The sequence below is a fragment of the Octopus bimaculoides genome, chromosome 27, assembly GCF_001194135.2.
Source record: "Octopus bimaculoides isolate UCB-OBI-ISO-001 chromosome 27, ASM119413v2, whole genome shotgun sequence".
Taxonomy (NCBI): domain Eukaryota; kingdom Metazoa; phylum Mollusca; class Cephalopoda; order Octopoda; family Octopodidae; genus Octopus; species Octopus bimaculoides.
Genome location: NC_069007.1, coordinates 22,431,603 through 22,454,869, shown reverse-complemented (window position 1 = coordinate 22,454,869; position 23,267 = coordinate 22,431,603). Strand labels below are relative to the sequence as shown.

The following is a 23,267-nucleotide window of genomic DNA, read 5'->3' as shown; positions in this document are numbered from 1 at the left end:
TATATATATGTATATATATATATATATATTTCTGGAACTTAAGCAAGATTTATAAGACCATATATGTTTATGCTAATATAAAAATACAATTTAAAACAATGGGCCACTTACTTGCCTGTGAAATTATAATACACCATCTTCTAGGAAGAAAACAATTCTAACAAAAGACAATAATGTAGTAAAGCATCCACAAGATATAACAGAAATAGGAGTCCTTTTTGCTTAGAGTCCTGTCTGGTTTATGAGAGCACTGACTAATGAAGAATAGATTAGCAGATTAGCAGAGTAATTAACAGAAAACAAAAAGTCACACCACATTAAATTACTATTGCTGCCACAGTGGTCGTAGTCTGGACATTATTTCTGGCACCACCCTCCAAGCTGTCTTTTACAGAAACTAAGTGCAGAACTTAGCAAGGACCTATCACACTCAACACAATGGTAGTCTACTAAAGTGCTTTTGTTAGACTTGGTCAGTTGGGACAGGCTGTGGTGGAGGTGTGTGTGTGTGTGTGTGTGTGTGTGTGTGTGTGTGTGTGTGTGTACCATGTGACAATGGTTAGAGAGCAATTGTCAACAACAAAGACAAAAACGCAACAGAGGATAATTTTACCGAAAGGTACAATTAAACTAGCCAGCTAGCTAAAAAGTCAGCTTAGCTAAATAATAATAATGCATTAGAGACATGAACAGTAACCCAGCTATCTCGGTACAATGGACTAATTGTAGTACAACAGTGGGGGAGGAGAAATGGCAGGGTAGACAGAGATATGAACAGAAAGAGAGGAACAGAGAGAGAATCTAAATGAATTTTTATGAATCAGTGAAGAAATGAAAAAATTAATAAATCCCTAAAAGAGTTTTTGCTTTTTTTTTTTATAATATTTTTTCTCAATTTCAACAATTTTTATTCCAATGATAGAACTTTCTTGTTAAAAGTAGAGAAAAAGAAAAAAGTAGTTAACTAACCCTGATTATGTGTTAAATAATTAAACAAAGTATTCCACTGTGACCTTCCATTTGCATAAGGTCACAAATGGAATGACCTTGAAGGGAGAATCACCTAAGTCCTCAAGTAGGGATAAACAGTTCAACAAGATCCATTGGGTCCAAAAACAGCTTTCTGTTCCAGTGTCCCCTTTAGCATGGTTTCTTCAACTTGATCCTCAACCATTTTACAGCATCCACTGGATGCAGCAGATATTTCGATTTGATTTCCTGATGAAATGGTTCTATCCACAAAATTGAAACTAATTATGTATTTTTTATATATTAAGCAGTCATATTAACGATAGTGCTTCACCATGAAAATAGCTGTAGAATCTATAATGAAATTCTAAAACATCAGTGAAATCTTTGCTTTTTTTATTATTCTGTTATGTTGCTCTGGACATTCATACATGGACATATTTAATCATCATCCACATTTAATGTCCATGTTCCATGCTGGCATGGGTTGGAGAGTTTTACAGGAACTGAATGCCCCTAAGACAGCATTGTGCTCCAATGTCTGCTTTGGCATTGTTTCTACAGCTGAATGCTCTTCCTAATGCCAACCACTTAACAGCCTGTACAGGGTGCTTTTTTCAGGTCACCAGCAGTAGTAAGGTTGCCATGCAACTTGCAAGACTTAAATTGTTGCATCGTTGTTTCAATGTCCACTTTTCTATGTATGCAGGAGTCGGACAACCAGAAATAAGTATATGAATGGTGATGGCTGAGCAGGTAGAGCACTGAACAAAATACCTTGTGAATATACATTTGTTATTGTCAGTAATATCAAGTAATGTTACATCTTTCACTTGCTTATATACGTATGTATATATGATGGGCTTCTTTCAGTTTCCATCTACCAAATCCAATCACAAGGCTTTGGTTGGCCCAAGGCTATAGTAGAAGACACTTGCCCAAGGTGCTATGCAGTGGAACTGAACCCAGGACCATGTGGTTAGGAAGTAAGCTTCTTAGCCACTCCTGCACCTCCTGATAACTATAATTATCATTTAATGCCCTTTTTTCCAAGCCAGCATGGGTTGGACAGTTCGATAAGAACAGAGGGGTCAGAGGGGTCAGTCAGATTCTATGTCTGCTTTGGCATGGCTTCTACGGCTGGATGCCCTTCCTAATGCCAAGCACGTAACAGAGCACCGGCATCAGTGAGGTTACCAAGTATCCACGAGACAAGAGCCCTCAAATGGGGGTTACAGACTGAAGGAATAGGGGAATAGGAGCAGGGGTCATGCTGAAGAGCTGAATATATGGCAAGCCCATCTGGAATGTGAGAGAGAGAGAGAGTGAGAGGTTTAGATAGAATGGGATAGAAAAGCAGAAAATATGGATGTGCAGGTAAGTGCAGTGGGTAAAAACAGTGTGACAGATGATTAGAGATAGGGAATGAGTTGGACGTAGAGGGGAAGATGAAGGAAATGGAGTAACAAAGAAGACTGATGGAAGAGTGGGTATTGGAAAAGGAGTTGGGGGGGGGGGGCTTGGCAAAACCTTGATTCTGCTGAACTAAACAGTCAAGTGCAGCATAACATCAATCATCTCAGTCCCCCATCTGACAGGCTCCACATCTTTAGGTCAATCTTCACCACTTTGTCCTACATCTTCCACAGGTTAGGGTTAGGATTAGATTGAATTGAAATCTAATTGGTCTCTTGCTGAAACCTATTACTGCCAATATGCCATAACTAAAAAATTATTTTTAGTTCAATCAACCATTATACAGTTCTAAGGAATTTTCTGACGTCAAAAGATCAAGGTCAACTTGACCCGTTGCTTGAATATAACTAGATCTCTACATATGAATGCTGTTTTTCTCTCTGGAAATATGGTGATGAGATTTTAACTTGTACAAACATAACTTTTGTATGCAATTTTGTAGATTGCTAAAATAATACAAGAAATTTTGGAATGTGAGATCTGTTCCTATTTTTCAATAATGAATTATGTATTTTACATCTTACATTTAGGTAAGTACATGGCAAAGCATGGAGAAATTTGCTTTGTTTTAATCTAACCAATTTGAAGGTAAGAGAAAGAAAGGTTTATTATTCACTTTTTTCCTGCCTTTCTTCCTAAATACTTTTATTAACATGTGCTTGGTGTCAGACTGAATTTTTCTTGATGTCTTTGAGCTGTGTCTCCATTGCTATTTACATTGATATATTTCTCTAACTTACATTTTTTCCCATCTTTTCTTCTCTATCTTTTTATTTATACCTCTTCATCTCTCTCTGCATGAATTTATCAGTTTCTCTTATCCCCACCTGTCTTTGCATTTCCATTTCCATCTCTCTCTCTCTCTGACTATCTCTACATTCCTCTATCACATGTTTTTTCTCTCTGTCACTTCATCTCCATTTACATCACTTTGCTTTTCTTGACTACTTTTACACCCCTCTCTCTCTGTATATGTCTACTTCTTCCCACCCTCCACCCTCCACGTCTCAGCAAAACCAACTACACCAAAAATAGTATTGCTTTTAAAATCCAAAGAAACTGGTAGTTTGAGGAAATAAAAACTATGCTCCTTGCATGGGATTTAGCAGAAGAATCACCACCAAACAATCTAATCACAGAGACTCTGAAGTGCTTTGGTTTTCACCAAACCATGGCTCAAATAGAAAGGGAAAAGAATGAATTGGTAGGCTCTGATTAAACTGCACATTGAGTTACTAAAACAGTATTTTCAAGGAGGATGAAACAGAAAAAGGCACAAAAAAAAGAAAAAGAAAAAAAGGCCAGTGACACACACTCCAAACTACTTCAATGGAAACTGAGAAGAACCAGAGTGATGCTGGAAGAGAGGAACGCAACAAAAGAGACATCAGCACTCCTGACACCAGTGTGCCGAAGGCAAACAACAGCAGCATAACAAAGGCCCACCAGGAAAAGTGTTAACTTTTGTGATCTAACACTTTTAAGCCAAATCGCAAGCCTAATGAAAAGCTATTCTATATCAACAAAACATCCAATCTATTCTCAAAATTGTGGTTAGAATGGCTAAACGTATTTCCTCAGTGTTATCAGTTGTAGTTTTTAATCTTCAATTTTTATTTTTGTCCCAATTCTGTTATGCTTTTGTTTTTTATTTCTTGCTATTTCTTATTCTTGACACAGATTATTTTACTTTGTTTACTCTTTTACTAGAATATTTTTTATACAAAGTTTTTCAATTCAACTATTGTTTGTATATATTTCTGTCACAGTCGACCCCCACTTGCATCCCAATGTACACTATTATTGTTTTTAAAGAGTTGCCCAATCAGCTTTAAATGTTTATTTGTTGAATTGGTAACCATAAACGTTTACATATACACACAATTTATAAAATTTCTTTACCAGTCTGTATCATCACAACTGTTTGATAAGCAGTCACGTGAAACTCTGAGTAATAGTTTGTGAAATATATTTTTGGCTTTAATAAAACAGTATTTTACTCCACTTTTGGTATTCAAGTACTCTTTTTTCCCACTTCATTTTGCACCTATGTGTACATGTATGGTGTGTCACTCCTTTTCTAAGTTCAAGTGATCTCTACAAGGAGAAAACAGAACAACACCTACTGAATTTTTCAATAACATAAAAGGGCATGAACTTGATGGCCTTAGCAAGAATCTTATTGTATTCTTCCAACAGATGGGCTTAAAAATTACAGTTGACATGAACCTTAATAGTGTTAACTTTCTCGATATCAACTCAGATTTGTGATCCAACACTTTGTAGAAATAAGTCGCAACATCACTGGTGCCAAACTGTATCGGCCCCTTTGCCTTTCCCTTGGATCACATCAGTGGCAATGGAGAAGGGAGGCTGGTAGTCATGGGTGACTGCTGGTCTTCCAGTGGTCTCTGAAGAAAAAGAAACTGAACTTGAAGTCATTCTGACTCAAACTCCCACAACACCGAACAGCGAATAGCCTGGCTCATCAGATGCAGTTTGCAGAAATCATGCTGAATAAAATTCACGAAAGCCCACAACTCCTTGTCAAGATTGTTCAGTCCGATGAGGCCTGCTTCAAGTTGTCGGATCATGTCAACAAGCATAAACTGTGTTTAAGAAAAGTTCCACTTGACATCAGCAACAGAGATGAATCAGCCAGATGTCATTGTGGAGCTTGGTCTGGCATACTCAAATGTCTTTGGACCTTCTTTTTTCAGAGAAGACAGTTAATGATAACAACTACCTTGACATGCTGTGCAAGGAGGTGGTGCCCTCAATGGTGACATTTCATTCCAAAAAGATGGGGCACCACCTCATTATGTAAGTCACACGTGCAATTTCCTCAATGCAATGTGGTAGCATTGATTGGTCTCCTCATTCCCCAGATGTCACACACATGAACTTCTTTTTCTAGGCGTGTTGAGAAAGAGAAGGTATTCCGAAGAAAACCTTACACTTTGCTCAACTGTGTGGGTTCGCTACAGAGGCCACCTGCCAGGAAATCAACACCAACCTAGACCTGTGTATTACCAGGTGTCGCAGGGTGGCCAACAGACACCAAGAATGTGTTTATGAAAAGGGTAGACCCACAATACTTATGTCTCCTACAACTGCTTGACAACCACTGTTGGTGTGTTTACATCCCAGTAACTTAATGGTTCAGAGAAAGAAACTGATACAATAAGTACCAGGCTCAAACAAAAAAAATAAATACTGGAGTTGATTCATTCAACTAAAAATTTTTGAAGGTGGTGCCCCAACACAGCCGTAGTCTGAAGACTGAAACAAATAAAAGATATACACAATGGGCTTCTTTCAGTTTCCATCTACTGAATCCATTTACAATGCCTTGGTTGACCTGGGACTACAAGAGAAGTCACTTGCCCAAGGTACCACACAGTGGAACTAAATCCGAGACCATGAGGTTGACAAAACACATGAACAGGCAATGGATTAGTTGTGATTCTCAGACTGGAAGGTGCAATGTGTTTTTATGCAAAAGCTTCACAGCTGCAATTGAATAAGAGCAACAGCTGGAGGTCAACCCTGACACCAACTGGGGGGTCTCATTCATGTTGGGAGCATTGTACCCTCACTCGCTTGAACACAAGGGGAACTGGGGTAAACAACAATCAAATGAGGCTGTAAGCACAGACTTGTGAGTTGTGTGTGTGTGTGGGGGGGGGGTCATTGGACTGCCTTGAAAGATTGGCACTACTTAAATACAGAGGTCCCGTAGGGTTAGAGTTAGTTTTTAGGGATCTCTGCATTTAAGTAGTACCGAAAGATTTAGCAACACCAATCGCCCCCAGTTCTTATCTTTGAAGTTTGACACTTACTCTATCGGTTACTTTTGCCGAGCCGCTAAGTTACAAGGACGTAAACAAATCAACACTGGTTGTCAAGCGGGGTTGGGTGGGAGGTGAAAAACACAAACACATATATCACGGGCTTCCACACAGTTTCTGTCTACCAAACCAAATTCCCTCATAAGGCATTGGTCGGACCTGCGGTTATCACTGGAGACACTTGCCTAAGGTGCTGCGCAGTGAAACTGAACCCCCGAACCTACGTGGTTACAAAGTGATCTTAACCACACAGCCATGCCTGCACCTAAAAAAGTTTTGCTAAGCAGTTCAAAGGTTACCCGAGCGGTCCACCCATTTAAGTATTTAACTACGCTCGACGTTGCTTAACTTCGACAACCGGACGAGAACCGGTGTTTTTTTTAACGTGATACGACCGTAAACACACACACACACACACACAATGTCGTCACAAATTACACAGCCGTAGTCTTAAAAGAAGATATTGGACGGTAGAGCTCTTGATATATATATATATATATATATAAAAGAAATGTGGGATGGCCACATCTGGAGAAGCCTTTGATCAAAAATCTAAAAGAATTGTAATAAATCCATTTTGGTTATTGTTCAGCTCCAGGTCAACAATAAATGGGGGAGACTTACAATCAAATATGTTCCAGCCTTGATCAGACCATCGTTTTGTAAACTTTATTATAGTATATGGCAATGAGCATTGTCTAGTATATTTCACACCCATTTGTGTAATGGTGTCCTTCCGCTTTAAAGATGACAGAATGTGATTTGGCTGCTACATGTAGAAGGTCGTGACACTATATTGATCAGTTTAAGACGCTCGACTCGTCTCATTTGCAATGTCATCGTATTTTGACATAACAAATTGACTAAAACAAGAGAACAGAATGTTTTAATCTCAGAAGACAGTGTCTCTGGTAAAATGAAGAGCTGAGACGGGTATTAACAGGTATTTTTGTGGTACAAGCAAAACCAAAGATCGCATTCAGTGCCTGTGATTCATGGGCATATGCGATTATATGTACATACATGTACCTATATGATTTCCACTGCGAGGATATGTATATAGGTATATAACGGATGTTTTTTCGATGCCGTATATATTAAAACATCTACATACATGTATGTATATCTATATATATATATGTTTGTTTTTACGTCGAGTTTATAATAAAGCAATTTTATATTAAACTGAAGGATTACTCAATACATTTTGCACAGTGGTTACAGTGACTTCGAAGTTCCCACAGTCCGATGAAGACTAGCAAGCGAACTTCGAAGTCACTATCACACAACTCATCTTATAAAAGTATTATATATATATATATATACACGCACACGCAAATATGCACTCACACGCACGTATAGAGAGATATAACATCAATAATGGAGCTACAGTTATTAAAAGGGAGGTGACGTGAACAGACCTTTCAGCCCTTTAAAAATTCGAATTTGTCGCCCTGTGTTCAACCAGCACTTTTATTCCCCATCTTCGCTGCTGATGCTCTTGAGAAGGGCACGAACGCCACACTTTCCTTTTTTCCATGCCTCCACCCTTCAAAACTCACCCAACTGCTAAGAATATTTTTATTAAATTAAACCATTATTATTACTACTACTAAATCTTAGATGCTTAAGCGTAGATTTTAAATGTAATTGAGAGATATAAACTCTCACCGAACGGACATAAAACCCGCCTGATGCATGTATGTATACATGAATGTATATAAATATATATAGTCCCCAAAAATCTGATAAAACGATCATTTAAAAGAAATTGTAAAATTCATTGCAATATCATTACATAATTATTCGTAAATATATATGAATGCATACATGTCTCTGTATGTGACTATGTGTTCACCGATATAATTTCCTTTATATTCCCGCAGTTATTACACCACCACCCCTCTCTCTCTCTCTCTCTCTCTCTCTTTTCATAAGGAGTTTCGGATTATTCTCTTTCCCACAACTCATAATTTTAAATGACATTTTGCAAAAATATGTTTTCTAGAATGTAAACCACGTAAGGCGGAGGTTTCAAATGTAAATCGGCAAAAATTAAATGCGAAAATTGCTTAAAGTTACGCAAATTGGTGGTAAAAAAAAAGAAAGTAGGGTTGGCTGAAAGGGTGGGGTGGATAGAACGGATTCGAAACTCAACACCAAATTCTCTTTTTTTACTGAATTTTATCAACATAATTGCTATCTAGACCCGCGAAATCTAATCTCAGCAAAATTTATTTAAAAAAAAAAAGAAAAACATGCATTTTTCAGAAAGTTATGAGGCAACGAAGTTTGAGGGAGGGGGGGCAATCTCTAGTTATACATACATTCATATATATATATATATATATATATATATATATATACACACACACATACACAAGCCCTCAACTCCCTATATTATTAGTTATTTCACCGGAGAAGGTGATGTTTGCCCTTCGTCTCGAATAATTACTGGTGGGAGTCGATTCAGTTATTGACTAAAAACCCCGCAACTCCCAGCAAATTATGTCGGCTCCTCGTGTCTAAAGGGTTAGGGTTAGGGTTAGGGTTAGGGTTGGTTGATTAGCAAATTACGATAAAATCGGAAAGAAAGAAGCACAAAAAGGAAAGAAAATAGGAATTCGAATAAAGCTTTGCTCGATATTGAGTTCGTTTACGTCCAGTGCAGATTTCAAATCGCACCAAAGTCGTTATTTCTTTTAATTCCTTCGTTAAATATCTTCCATGAGGAGGAAAACGAAGGAGAGGGAGTGAATGGTTTGAAATCTAAAACTGCCCCAGTAAATTACAGATACACCTTATTGAATCAACGGTATAAATCTTTATGTCGCTACCACAGAAAAGTGATTTCGTGCCTGTGTTAATAAATCATTATTGTTAATAATATTAATGAAGATTTCGAAGCAATTCGTTAATAAACAAAAAGTGTTTTACATAGAAATAAACCAGAGAAATGTTGCAGAAGACATTGTGGGGGGAAATAAATGAGGAAGAGAGGAAGAAGGTTGGAGGAAAATGGAAATATAAATTGGGAAATTTAGGAGAAAGAAAGAACGAGAAAAATATATATAAATTGTTCGGTTTCTTGTCTACGCAGAAGAAGAAAAGACGATGATTGCGATTGAAGAAAGAAGATGAGAGTCGGGCTTTGAAAGCCCCGACTTGGTATAACGTCGGCATTTGTATGGGAAAACTGGGGATGTATGAGAGCCAATAAGGAAAGCAAATAGGAGGAGAATATCAATTACCTTTGTCCAGACACTTCATCATCTTCTACGTCTGCATCGACGGCGCTTTGATCCATATCCAAGTCAGAACTCATGTCATACAACGAATCGGCGTCCGCCATGATGAGAGCTTTCTCATCTGTACTAACGCCAAGACGAGGAAGTTTCGGCTTTTGCGGATTTGCAAGAAAAAAAAAGGGTTTAATTAGAATCTGAGTTTTTTTAATTATAAAATTATTTTCTGGATTAGAAAATGTTAAAAAATAAACTATCGGTTGTTAAAAAAAAACATCGCTTATGAGGCAAGTGTGTATATGTATACGTACGTATGTTTGTGTAAGAGTGTGAGTGCTTATGTGTGTGTATGCAAGGTAGTACACTTAGGAGAGACAGAACCTAAAACATGACTATATATATATATATATATATATATATATATATATATATATATATATATATATATATATTTAAATCAGCAGAAGTTACAAAGTGACACAAAGGCCGGGAGTTTCGTGCATAAGTGCCATGCACAAAGCTCTCAGTGCTTGAGTCACTTTGTAACTCCTGCCGATTAAAAATAATACACATATATGCATGTATGTATATTATTACGTTAAAGCATAGCGATACTAATAACCTAGCGTTAGAATTTAATATATTTATGTTTCAGAGAAAAGCATTAAGAGATAATACAAATGATAAAGGAACAAGAAATTATGTAATGAACTTCATTAGCTTACAGCTGTTTCTGCTATGGATGCAATGCATTCATTGCTGAGTGCTTATGTATCACCTTCTAGCTTCGTCGGAGCTTTTTTTTTTTAGCGTAGGCGTTATAAAGAAAAATTTGGCTTCACATCATTGCAAAGACATTTTAAAAATCTAAAGAAGATCTTTTAAACAGTTTGAACAAAAGAACAGAATTGTTAGCTCCTTGTGTGCATGCAGTTAAGTTTCTCTGATGGAAATACCAGCTTCCTTGAACTTTCTTTCTGGTTTGGAAATATATGTTTTATTGATATGTTTTATTAACTGTTGGCGCAAATCAACAAGCGCATATTCATATACACATGTGTATATATGTGCATGTATATATAATTGCAAGCATATATGTACATATGAGTGTGCATATTTGTAAACATATGCATTTGCATGGGTGCAAAACTCACACATGAATACACATTCATTGTTTTTCAAGAATATTAATTTACAGTAATTAATTTACAGTAATTAAAAAGTATTACTTAAACGACAGTGTAGTTTCGTGTATCCCATAGTTACAAGAGTAATTTCACTTGTGGAAATATTACTGTAGGGATTTGAACCCCAAACATGAAATTACCAGTTCACTGACATGAATGAATCACATCATTTTCACATGGACAACCTACAAAATAGAGCAATCAGCTTGAAACCATGTCATTAACCTCATCCCGAATACTCTTGAGATTTCGTAGAATCAACAAATATGTAAAATAGTAGATAATCTAGAAATGCTGAATCGATTCTTTTGTCACAATTTTATTTTTTCATTTTTATTTAAATTTATTTAATGGAAAGTAACTTTACTTAATTTCAAGTCATACAACAGTCAAAGAATATTTTCTTAATGGATACAGTTTTAGAAGACCTGTCAAGCCAAGTGAAACCATAGTTGTGGCTGTTGTTGCTGTCACATAACTGGTACCCAGGCTGGTGGCACATAAAAAGCACCTTTTGAGTGTTGGGCCACTCAATTTGCTGTCACATAACTGGTACCCAGGCTGGTGGCACATAAAAAGCACCTTTTGAGTGTTGGGCCACTCAATTTACTGTGCTTGAGAAGATCCATCAAACCAAGTGAAATCATAGTCATGGCAGACACTGGTGTCATGCAATAGGCACCCATGCCAGTGGCATGCAAAAGCACCCATTACAGTCTCAGAGTGGTTGGCATTAGGAAGGGCATTCAGCCATAGAAACCATGCCAAACCAGACTGGTGTGGCGCAGACCCTCAGCTTAACAGCATGGATAATGGATGTTAAATGATGATAATGATTTTCTTTAATAGTTCTAGTTAATTCATTCAGTCTTCGTCTATTTACTGGGTTGTACTTAATAACATTACAATTCTAAACTGACATGAAACTGCTAGAGGATCTGATAAGCACGCCTACCCCTCCCTGTGCCATGGACACCAGTCAACAAAGTAGTAGTCAGTCAACTTGAAATTACTGCTGTGACCCCACTAACTTAATTACAAAATATATACTAAATTGTGCAGAGGCATTATGGTTTTGAAAAGAATAGAGTGGCATATAATTGGACTCCTTCTGTGGCAAAGAGTTTTGGAAAACCCACACGAGTTGGCTTTGTATCCTAAGATAAATGGGGATTTTTAAATGAAATTTTCTACAAATATCTTTCAGATGCTATAGATTACGATTATATCGGAATTGATAGTGAAAATCAAAACAGCTTGTAAGTACCATTTTGCTGTCAATATGTGTGTGAACCCACCAATTTTTGTTTTAATATTAAATTCCGATATAATCGTAATCTATACCCTCTGAACGGTATTTGTAGAAAATTTCATTAAAGAATACCCATTTTTCTAAATGTTATGAGGAAACAAAGCCAACTCGTGTGAATTGTACGAAACTCCTGTCTCCACCCTCGGAAAAAATCTTTTCACAATAAATCCCGATATAATCTAAATCTACACCATCTGAAGCATATTTGTAGAAAATTTCATAAAAAAACATCCATTTTTCTAGAAGACACACTTGTGTCGGTATGTTACAACGAGCCCCAAACATGCTGCTTACAGCTCTCTAATTTATCAGGTCATCATCGATGATCCGCTGGGTCAAAGATGGGATGGCGAAGAGGGTGTGATTATACGCTCGTGACGACATAGGCATTTGTGAAGGTCAAATATGCAAGAGGGTACTGATAAGTACCTGGTTTTAAAGGTGTCGCGAAAGGCCCAAACTTCCGAGTTCTTTTACGGGCTTAGAAAGACTGAATCTGAACATCGAATAAGATCATAATTAACTGATCTTCCTGTATTTTCTTCTGACCAAAAGCCAGTGACTTTCCAACATCCCCCTCGCATATTTAGTAGCGTGTGTGCCTGAGAAAATAACAAGTGCGAGATGTTTTGAAAAGTTCTCTTTCTTTTATTGATACATTCTCCAGGTACGAAGGACAGAATCTGACCTCAGCTATGACTAACTTCCGGTTGCAGATGCGACCTACTGCCTAGCAACGCCCTGAACGCTATCATATGTGACAGTGAGAGTAGCAGGAAGAGATTAGAAAGGAAGGGGTGAGGAATGATCTAGCAGCGGCGCCAACTACGTCGTCGCTCGATCCGCTAGAAATAGCAACCAGATCTCTTTACTCTCTGAAAAACAAAATGGAAAAGATACATTGAATGAATGATGCAAGTCATTGATGTATCGGCATAACTACACAGCAAATTCCGATATAATCATTAATCTACGCCATCGGAAATGTATTTGTAGAAGATTTCATGAATAAAATATCCATTTTCCAGAACGTTATGAGGAAACAAGATCGGCGGGGACTGACTCACGTAGTTGTGCTGACATTCTCAACATGTGGGAATTTGAAAAATAATAATAGGATGACTGACTAAGGCTGGAATGTCTTAGCGGTTCGGCAAAAGAGTTAGATAGAATTAGTACAAGATGTAAATTAAAAAAAAAATTTTTTTTTTAAACATAACTAAAAATCTCCTAGGCGGTGCTCCAGTATGGCCAGTATGGCCACAGTCCATATATATATATTTGTGTGTGTATGTATATACGCATACATGTTTATAGGCGCAAACGTGGGTGTGTCGTACCTTGGGTAAATGTTTCTACTATAGCCTTGGGCTGACCAAAGCCTTCTCAATGGATTTGGGAGACAGAAACTGAAAGAAGCCCATAGTGTGTGTGTATGTATGTGTGTGTATGTATGTGTGTATATATATATATATATATATATATATATATATATATATATATATATATATACAGGGTTGGCCAAAAGTCACCTGACAGAAAATCAAAATTCCATAAATACTATCTGTAATTCTGTATTGAATGGGATGTGTCCCTCAAGAAGGACTTCAGTTCGAACACTTTTCATGATGTTTCATATTTGGATGCTTTTATAAAATTCATTCAGTTGTTAAACATAACTAAATCTTGGGAATTCCCTCCTTGCTAATTGAGTGAACTGATATCAAACATAAACTGACCCTTTTCTGACACAACTGAAACTGGTAGAAGGGAGATAACTCCATCTTGGCCAGAAGGGGTTTTCGCTTCCAAGAATTTTGTTTCGGGGTATTCTTACTTCCATTAGTAAAGTGGTTATGTACCCCTGGCCAGTAGGTCTGATGAGGTGCCTATATTGGTAGAGACAATAATAGACGTGAAACCAATAATAACTTTCTCACCGACCATAACTTATATATTAATGTGTGTGTGAGAATGTGCATGTCGCAGTGGCTTGAGCGTCGGGCTCACAATCATGCGGTCAGTTCAATTCCCGGACCGGGCTGTGTGTTGTGTTCTTGAGCAAGACACTTTATTTCACGTTGCTCCAGTTCACTCAGCTGTAGAAATAAGTTGCAATGTCACTGGTGCCAGACTGTGTCGGCCCCTTTGCCTTTCCCTTGGATAACATCGGAGGCATGGAGAGGGGGAGTCTTGTATGCATGGGTGACTGCTAGTCTTCCATAAACAACCTTTCCCAGGCTTGTGCCTCAGAAGAGAACTTTCTAGGTGCACTCCCATGGTCATTCATGACCGAAGGGGTCTTTATCCTTTATATACGAAAATACGAAACCACATTAAAAATCCAAATCCAAAACCGGGAGAGAAAAAAAACGGATAACATATATATTATTAACATAATATCTCGATAACATTATCTCCTGCAGCCAAGAAACACACTCGATTACATATATCTTTGAAATTTCATTGAAAATATACTTTTTTCCAAAAAGTTGTGAGGAAACAAAGTCAGTGGAGGACCAAACTGTAAGTTATACCCTCGAGGACTGGGCGACCTCCTCCGAGGACTGCCTAGTGGGATTAAACCAGACGATGGATTAAATCTACCACACAAAACAGGCAACGGCGGCATTTAAATTCAGAACGTAAATAACCTGGAATGGATAAATAAGGTATTTTTACGTCCGACACCCGAAGGATTCTGCCAACCCGTCCGCTCGACGGATTTTGTCCTGTTTCTGTCTACCAAATTCCACTCGTGGGGTAATTATTGCTTGACACGAGACTGCAGGAGAAAATATATACTCAGGCTTTCGCTGACAACAGCTGAAGCCAGAGTTGTATTAAAATAAATGAATAACTCATAAACGTATTATGTTTTGACGATCGTTTAGTTGTTGCCTAGCAACAAAAACGTTAAAACAATTACGGTGTCACAGAACTTACAAGTGAAGGCCATTAGAGGCAAAGAAATTTATTATTTGCGGTATAAATCTTTCTTTCTTCTCTACGTATATGTTTATTTATTTATTAGTCATTGTATTTTTACATAATTGCTTTAGGTCTTTATTGTTTCATGTTGTTTAACCCCAGGTTTGTCTTCATTCAGCCGATCTATGATCAGAAGCATTCTACGGGTCATGACTGCGAAGGGGCGCTGATAAGTTAGGAGGATCAGTTAATTATGATTTCATTCCACATATCCCCCTCTCAGATGCAGAGACTTATTGCAGCGGACCTTCAATTTTTCTAAGCCCTGTAAAAGAACTCGGAAGTTTGGGCCTTCGGTCAGGTCTTTCGTGACACCCTTAAAGCTAGGAACTTTCCCGCACCCACCTCGTAGTAAGGTTCACTTCATTGCAAAATATATTATCTAACATGTTTTCTTCTTAAAGAATAGAGAAGTAGAATGTTTGCCATACGTACGAATTGAGTGAAATCTGCTTGTGACCGCTTACAATCTTCTACAGTTACATGGCAAAATATTTTATTGCCTTCACAGTGTTTACCGTTTTACAAAATTAAATTAGAAAATTGGACAAAACAGGGGGCTAATGCAGTTTCGCACCTCTTCTGGAAAAGTGCATTTTTTGGAAAATATTTTTTCGGATTCCTACGTTTTAGATGTTGGAGATTACGAATATGCAAAAAAAAAAAAAAAAAAAAAATTCAGATTTCACCTCCCTCCCGAATTAAAAATGTTGATCTTGTTTACTTTAAAGAGATTGTAGAGAACTGACAAACATCTGCAAATCGAAATTAAATATAAACAAAAACATTAAAGTGAAAAGAATTTGCGTTTTACTTGTGTTTGCCTTAAATAATTGTAAAACTTTTCCAGCCATTTATTTATTTGTCTCTCTATCTATCCCTATCCGTTTATTCATCTCTATCTGCTGTCTGTCTGTCTGTCTATGTATCAATTAATCTATATGTTTGTCTGTTTGTCTCTCTATTTGAATCGATGACAATATGGTTAATACAACCTGATTCAGGAAGAACACACTTGGGCGCCTACATGTGACCTGTAGCAAGAAGTGAAAATGTGACAATACAGAAGGCCATAACGCAGGGCAAATGTACAATTGAGTTATTCTTTCTACTTTACAGATAAAGAGAAAGGGAGGAAGAGGAGAGGAACAGAAATAGAGAGTGGGAAAGAGAACAAACCAAGATGAAACCAATTGTTGAACTTGCCAAGATAAGTCACTGTAAGTTAACACACACACACACACACACACACACATGCATGCTCAGGTGTTGTAAATGGTACCATTTACCCCCGCTGTGCTTCACATTATATCCCTAATGTTGTCCCTTGTCGCCTCCCCCTTTCCAGACCCATTCCTATTTCCTTCACCCTCCCTTCCAAACTCATATTCACTGTGTGTCCACTTCAATCTCCGTCTCTATAATCAGCCACTTGCACATTAATTTCATGAGTAGGCTGTTCCATTCTTTGGCTCAACTGGAACCCTGATCATAGGGACTCACAGAGAGCCAGTTATTATTAAGAATTGTATTAAAAAAATTGTTGAAATCTTTTGTGCATTGTAGAAGTGTAACTGATTTGTTGCAGATAAATTTCAACAGCAAAATCTTATAGGGACCTTTGTGGGGAACCACTGGTCTATAACAACTGACCTATAATGGATTCAGAGACATATTAGTGACCTGGCTATAGATGTACACCACAGTGTATAAGAATTGATCAACAACTGATTTTTAATTGACGCAATGGTCTTCCTGCTTTTAATATGATGAAGTGTGATTTGAGAGGAAATTTGACTGCTATTTCTAGTAGGCTGTTTGAATACATAAGTGCTCTCTTATTGGTTTGTTGTTATATCAAACTCTTCTGTTTGACCCTCTGAGAGTTAAACATTTTCTGTTTATCTTTCCAGTTTCACGCTATGAAACAAATCACCTTATTAAGATGTACCAACACTACACAGACAAAAAACTAGACAGGATCAGGTTCCGGGATATTCTGTTGTATATATTTGGAATGACTAACGACATTTTAATGGATCGAGGTATGTGAAATCTGAGTCTTATGGCTGCTGTGACAGATTGTATGTCTTTAAACTGAAATATCCTTTTCTTATTTTGGCACAAGGCCAACGGTTTTTGAGGAGAGGGCTACATAATTTCATCAACCCCGGTGCTTAAACTAGTCCTTATTTTATTGATCCCCGAAAGAATGAAAGGCAAAGTTGATCTTGGAGGAATTTGAACTCTAATCATAAAAATGGATGAAATGTTGCTAAGCATTTTGTCCAGCATTCTAACAATTCTGCCACCTTGCTACTTCTTTAAACTCAAATACAATAATAATTTCAAATTTTGGGACAAGGCCAGAATATAGAGTCAGGAGAAATGCCGTTGAGCATTTACCCCCAATGTGCTAATGCTTCTACCAGCTTTGCCACCTTAATTTGTTTATCAGTTGTTGATTACATTTCCTCTGTTTTATTCATCACACATGAATAACCATAACTCATATGATGGCCCTCTCTTAGTTTTCAGGGCATTTGATAAAGATAATGACAGCTGGATCTGCATTGAGGAATGGATAGGTGGATTGTCTGTTTTTCTCAGAGGAAATAATGAAGAGAAGATGGCCTGTAAGTGGTTTTCTTTTTCATTTTCATCCTGGGTGTCTTTGTGTCTGTGTTTTTCCCCTACCACCACTCGACAACCAGTGTTGGTGTGTTTACATTCCTGTAACTTAACAGTTCAGCAAAAGATACTGATAGAATAAGTATCAGGCTTGAAAATAAGCTGGGGCACTTCAAGCTGTGCCCCAGCATGATCGCAGTCTAATGACTGGAACAAGAAAAAGGTAAAAGATAATTGTTTTACGCCCATTTTTTCCATTCTGGCTTGAGTTGGGCAGGTTTTCTAAGACATTGTTTCACCAACCCTTCAGTCACCAATCCTTCAGGTCTCCTCTTGTGAACATATTCTAAAATCAGAGAGACTTTCTTGTTATTGTCATCATTACCACTGTTGTTTAACGTCTGTTTTCCATGCTGGCATGAGTTGCATGGTTTGACAGGAGCGGGCATGCCAGAGATCTACACCATGCTCCAATTGTCTGTTTTGGCATGATCTCAGCAGCTCGATGTCCTTCCAAATGCCAACCACTTTATAGAGTGTACTAATACCTTACGCTGTGTTCTTTACTGCTTTTCATCAGATTGTTTCGATGTGTATGACCTCAACGGTGATGGTTATATTTCCCGAGAAGAAATGTTTCAAATGCTGAAGAACTGTTTAATCAAGGTTAGTTTTTCGGTTTGGTTTGATTTGAGCAGCATGGATGAGAAAGCAAGATTCTCCATTATATGCACGGGACAATAAGTTATATATCCAAATGTATTATGTGTGCATAACAGTGCAATGTCTTGTTGGTGATTTAATTGTGTGTGTGTGTGTGTGTGTGTGTGTGTATTATTAATCTCTACTCTGTCACTGAGTATTCTTTTTCTCAACAATTAACACTAAATGGAGATACAGACATACACACATACATATGTCAGAGATGATGTTTCAATTCCTGGTTGTTGCTGTTGTCATCATTGTCAGTGTCACCATCACTGCAGCCATTGTTATTGTCATAGTTACTATCATCATCATTAGAATATATACATACATAAACAAACTGGTACATTGTGAATATCACGTGATCAGGTGACCGACCAGGCTATCAGATGTTAGTCACAATGCGTTTTTGCTTTGTTTTAGCCTTTAAATGATGCCCCCTCCCCCCACTGGCTAGGTGAGGAGGCCAACATTCCTCTTTCAATCAAAAGGGGGACTGGAGCAACATGAAACAAAGTGTTTTGCTCAAGAACATAATGCACCACTGTCAGGGAATTGAACCTACGATCTAACGATTGTGAATGCAACTTCGTAACCACTAGGCCACACACCTTTACATGTGAATATAGACGAGAGAATAAGAACTAGATGTTCGAAATGGAGAGGTTTGCAATTTATTGCAATCTCAACCATGCAAAGTTTGTTTTTTTTTTCTTCTGTTCAGTATTTGCATTTCTGTCTCGAATTCCCTAGCAACCAACAGAAGAAGATCCCGACGAAGGAATCAAGGACCTGGTTGATATGGTGCTGAAGAAAATGGTAAATACACTATTGCTATTGTTTATCTTTTATCTTTTACTTCTTTCAGTCATTAGAGTGTGGCCATGCTGGGGCCTCGCCTCGAAGAATCTTTAGCTGAATGAATCGACTCCAGTACATTTTTGTTAAAAACCTGGTACTTATTCTATCAGTTTCTTTTGCTGAACTGCTAGCTTATGGGTATGTCAGTACACAAACACTGGTTGCCAAGTTGAGGTGGGAGACAAACACAGACACAAAGGCACACACACTCACATTTATATATATATATATATATATATATATATATATATATAGGGATAATTCACAAAGAAAAAACAAAAGACGAAGACAGGTGGTGTAGTAGAAAACAGATGTATTAGTATACACAAACAGATGTATTAGTATAACACTCGGGAATTGAGAAAGTCCTTCACGTTTGGAGCCTACGCTCTTCCACAGAAAGGAACAGAGAAAGAAACAAGGGGAGAGTCATGACAATAAAATAGTCCTTCGTCTCCACGAATGAAGAAGGCGCAACAGAGCCACAACTCAATCAAGAGGATGCTCATAGTTTTTGTTTTTTTGACATCTGTGGTATTGTGTATTGAGAATTCATTCTCCAGGGCCAGACTGTCAATCGAGAGTTCTACTGCGAAGTTTTGAAGCATCTGAGTGAGGAGATTTGGTGAAAGCAACCGGATGTTTGGAGCATCAAGTGTTGGATTCTTCATCATGATGATGATGATGATGCACCCTGTCACCAAGCTCTCCTCACTTGTGAGTTTCTCACCAAAAACAACATGGTATTGCTTCTGCACCTGCCCTATTTTCCAGATTTAATATCTGCAAACCTCCATTTCTTCTCCAAGATGGAAATGCAGCTTAAAGGTCACTATTTTAACACCATTGTTGAGGTCCAGAGTGAATCACAGAAGCTCCTTGACTTTCTTAAAGAAAACTACTTCCAGGCTGGATTCCAAAAATGGCAGGAATGCTGGGACCAGTGTATTGCTGCACAAGGGGACTATTTCAAAGGAGATGATGTTAAAACTTAGGGAAATAAGTTATTTTTTAAGAAACATAACTAGTTCCGGAAACTTTTTGATACCGCTTCATCATAATTTTATTTGAATATTTATTTTTGTTATTGTCTTCGATTTTAACCTTTTATCTCATTGTTCATCTTCCTCTGCTGACGCAGGATGTCGATCATGATGCCAGACTCTCATTCAGCGATTACCGAACATCTGTCATGGCTGAACCCCTCCTTATTGAGGCTTTTGGTCCCTGTCTCCCAACTGAAGAGGTTAGTTCTTTCACTTGTTTGTTTTTTGCTCTGTCTTTGTGTTATTATGTTCGTTGGAAATATGTAGAATTTAAAATGATTTAACTATAAGAAATTATAACTCAAAGAAAATTATAATATCACAGGGCTAGTATCGACCCCAGTGCCCACCTGGTATTTATTTCAATGACCTAGAAAGGCTGAAAGGCAAAGCTGACCTTGGTGGAATTTGAACTCAGAATGTAAAGACAGATAAAACACTGTTAAACATTTTGCTCAGCATGCTAACAATTTAGCCAACTTGCCATCCTGCCTCTAAATTAAATTTCTAATTTGCTTAAATAGTTCAATGAATTACAGGTGTCTGGACATTAATATAAATGATACAAGTTTATTAATACTTGTATTATTCAAGTTACGAGTCAGTATGAGGTACCTGTAATTAGAGTGCAGGTGCATGGCTTAGTGGTTAGGATGTTGGACTCATAATTGGAAGATTGTGGTTTCGATTCCTGGACTGGGCAATGTGTTGTGTTCTTGAGCAAAATGCTTCATTTCATGTTGATCCAGTCCACTCAGCTGGCAAAAATGAGTAATCCTTTGATGGACCAGCGTCGTATCCATGTGGGAAAATTATATGCCATGGAAACCAATTATTATTCATCTCTCTTGCAGCAAAAGGAGTTATTTATGACGACACGGGTATGTGAGAAAATCCCAGGCCATGTCTGTGAAGATTGAGAATATTTTACCACTGTTGATCCGACATAAATGGAATCCTATTATAAATATTATATAAAATTTGGCAGCATTTATTCTACAAATATTAATTTATTGCTGTTATTTGTTTTCTATTTGTTTTTTGATGGGGAAGAGTTTGTTTTGTTGTGTTATTGCTGTTGTTGTTTAGCCCCAGGTCAGAACTGATTGAGTAAATCTCTTCCTTCTTATTGTGTCCGCTGAGTAGCTGGCACTCTGTTGGTTATGATGATGAGTGTTCCGATTGATCTGATCAACAGAACATTCTGCTTGTGAAATTATCGGCAAGGGACTGAGCAGTCCCCAAACACACGTGCCCATGACATAGTTCTCAGGGAGATTCAGTGTGACAAGACCAGTCCTTTGAGATACAGGTACAACTCACTTTTTCCAGCTGAGTGAACTGGAGCAATTTGAAATAATAATTCTTGCTCAAGGACACTAAATGCTGCTGAGAATTGAACTCATGATCTTGCAAATGCAAACCAAACACCCTAACCGCTAAACCATACACAATTGGTTGAGCTGGGATGTAAACCTTTTTTTGGAGGAGGAGGTTCCTTCACTGAATTAGAACCAGAGCTGGTGCCACGTGAAAAGCATTCAGTACACTCTAGAGTGGTTGACATCCAGTTGTAGAAACCATACCAAAACAGACAATCGGAGCCTGGTACAGTTCTCCAGCAGGCCAGCTCCTGTCAAACTGTCCAATCCATGTCAGCATGGAAAACAGGTGTTAAATGATGATGATAATGATGGTGATGATGTCCGGTGAGGAGAGACATTTAGGCCAGTTTTGTTTGAGGATCTCTTTCTCAATTTGTTTCCAGTTTGCCTTATGGAAGTTCAAATTGGAAAGATTCTGAGAGTTTCTTGTAGGCTGCATGTCCATGGTTTCCTTTGGTCCGTACATGGTCAGCTCTACCATGTTGTGATCCGAGAGTATATATATACACAAAACACACACCTACATATATATACTGTATTTAGGGAGCTTGAGAGGCTGAGAGAAGGACGGTGCGATGGAGAAAAGTAAAGAGAAAGAGAGAGAAAAAGAGAGAACAGTAGAAGAGAGATTAAGGGTCTGAGAGAAGAATTATGGGATGATGGAATAAAGTAAAAAGATCGAGAGTGTATCTACGTATTTAGAGAGAAGCAATAGAGAAAGGGGAAAAAAGACGGTATGATGGAGAAGAGAGCGAGAGAGAGAAGTTATGCAAACTCTAGAGAAGGATTCGACTTGGATAGGGAAAAATAAATAAATAAAGGAACAAACAGTTATATATCTGTAACTAAAGAAAGAAATTCTCTTAAATCAGGAATAATGAAAGTTAAACCTCTCTACAATAATCTCGTAAGTCAAAAGCAAAACAGAAAACACCTTATGTACATTTAACCTTCTATTTTCCCTAAGAATAATAAGCTTTCAATAAACGACAGAAAAAAAAGAACACAAAGATACTTATCTAGTTTTTCCAAAGAGAGATGGGTATTTCCAAGGCAGTGGAAGATTCTAAACTTCTTTTCAAGTTATGGTGATACCATGTGCTGCTCGGAGACATTGTTTACGTTTTGGGTAATCTTTAAGTTTAGGAGGTGGGTAAAAAATAAATAAAAATATTCAAGGGAAGTAACTGAACGTCTTAGCAGTTATCCGGACTACTTTGTTTATAAATAAATCACACAAGTGATTGAATATCAGAGTACCAGCGGTTGAGAGATCGAAAATGCCTCGTGGAAGACCGGCTGCACAACAACTTATTGTTCCTCAAAATGAAATCCTCACTCGTGAATTAATATTAGAAGAATATTGGAATATTAGTGAGTTATGCAGCAGTTCAAGACACAGAATGATGGAATGGTGTGCGCACCGTCGGCTTATTAAGAATAGATAGTATTCTTCTTAAGGTACCATGAGTTAATGGGACAATGTGTTGGTTATCAAGCAATAGTGTGGTAATTATTGCAATTTTGGCGCATTCCATGTCTCTTGAGTTTTACTATATCAAAAGAGGTGATACTCTGCACTAAGCTGGATGTAGTTGGATATGAATA

General features: G+C 37.7%; 2 protein-coding genes across 4 annotated transcripts in view; one reads left to right on the top strand and one right to left on the bottom strand.

Annotated features, from left to right (window-relative positions):
- LOC106875636 (glycylpeptide N-tetradecanoyltransferase 2) overlaps window positions 1-10,332 on the bottom strand; it is a gene marked incomplete at its 3' end in the record, with an annotated part of 30,457 nt that extends 20,125 nt beyond the window's left edge. Inside the window, exons 1-2 of the mRNA XM_014923866.2 lie at window positions 10,267-10,332; window positions 9,548-9,696 (exon numbers count right to left, since the gene is read on the bottom strand). Of these exons, the coding sequence (XP_014779352.1) occupies window positions 9,548-9,648 (101 nt within the window). The remainder of the gene's footprint in view (window positions 1-9,547; window positions 9,697-10,266) is intronic.
- A 1,464-nt stretch (window positions 10,333-11,796) lies between these two features.
- On the top strand, window positions 11,797-21,296 carry LOC106875643 (calaxin). 3 transcript variants are annotated; one of them, XM_052977241.1, is made up of 8 exons: window positions 11,797-11,987; window positions 16,151-16,251; window positions 16,945-17,076; window positions 17,563-17,667; window positions 18,243-18,328; window positions 19,121-19,186; window positions 20,370-20,474; window positions 21,129-21,296. In XM_052977241.1, the coding sequence occupies exons 2-8, from the start codon at window positions 16,215-16,217 to the stop codon at window positions 21,192-21,194; spliced, it is 597 nt and encodes a 198-aa protein (XP_052833201.1). In that variant the 5' UTR covers window positions 11,797-11,987; window positions 16,151-16,214; the 3' UTR covers window positions 21,195-21,296. The 3 variants fall into 3 exon arrangements, with proteins under 3 accessions (XP_052833201.1, XP_014779359.1, XP_052833200.1); XM_014923873.2 differs by lacking the exon at window positions 11,797-11,987 and adding an exon at window positions 14,523-15,026; XM_052977240.1 differs by lacking the exon at window positions 11,797-11,987 and adding an exon at window positions 15,141-15,382.
- The last annotated feature ends 1,971 nt before the right edge of the window (window positions 21,297-23,267 follow it).

Bases quoted from the DNA above. Each gene is read 5' to 3' on its own strand.
- LOC106875643 (XM_052977241.1), top strand. From the start codon at position 16,215: ATGAAACCAATTGTTGAACTTGCCAAGATAAGTCACT. The intron at 16,252-16,944 runs GTAAGTTAACAC...TTATCTTTCCAG, and splicing joins ACTTGCCAAGATAAGTCACT to TTTCACGCTATGAAACAAAT. The intron at 20,475-21,128 runs GTTAGTTCTTTC...TCTCTCTTGCAG, and splicing joins CCTGTCTCCCAACTGAAGAG to CAAAAGGAGTTATTTATGAC.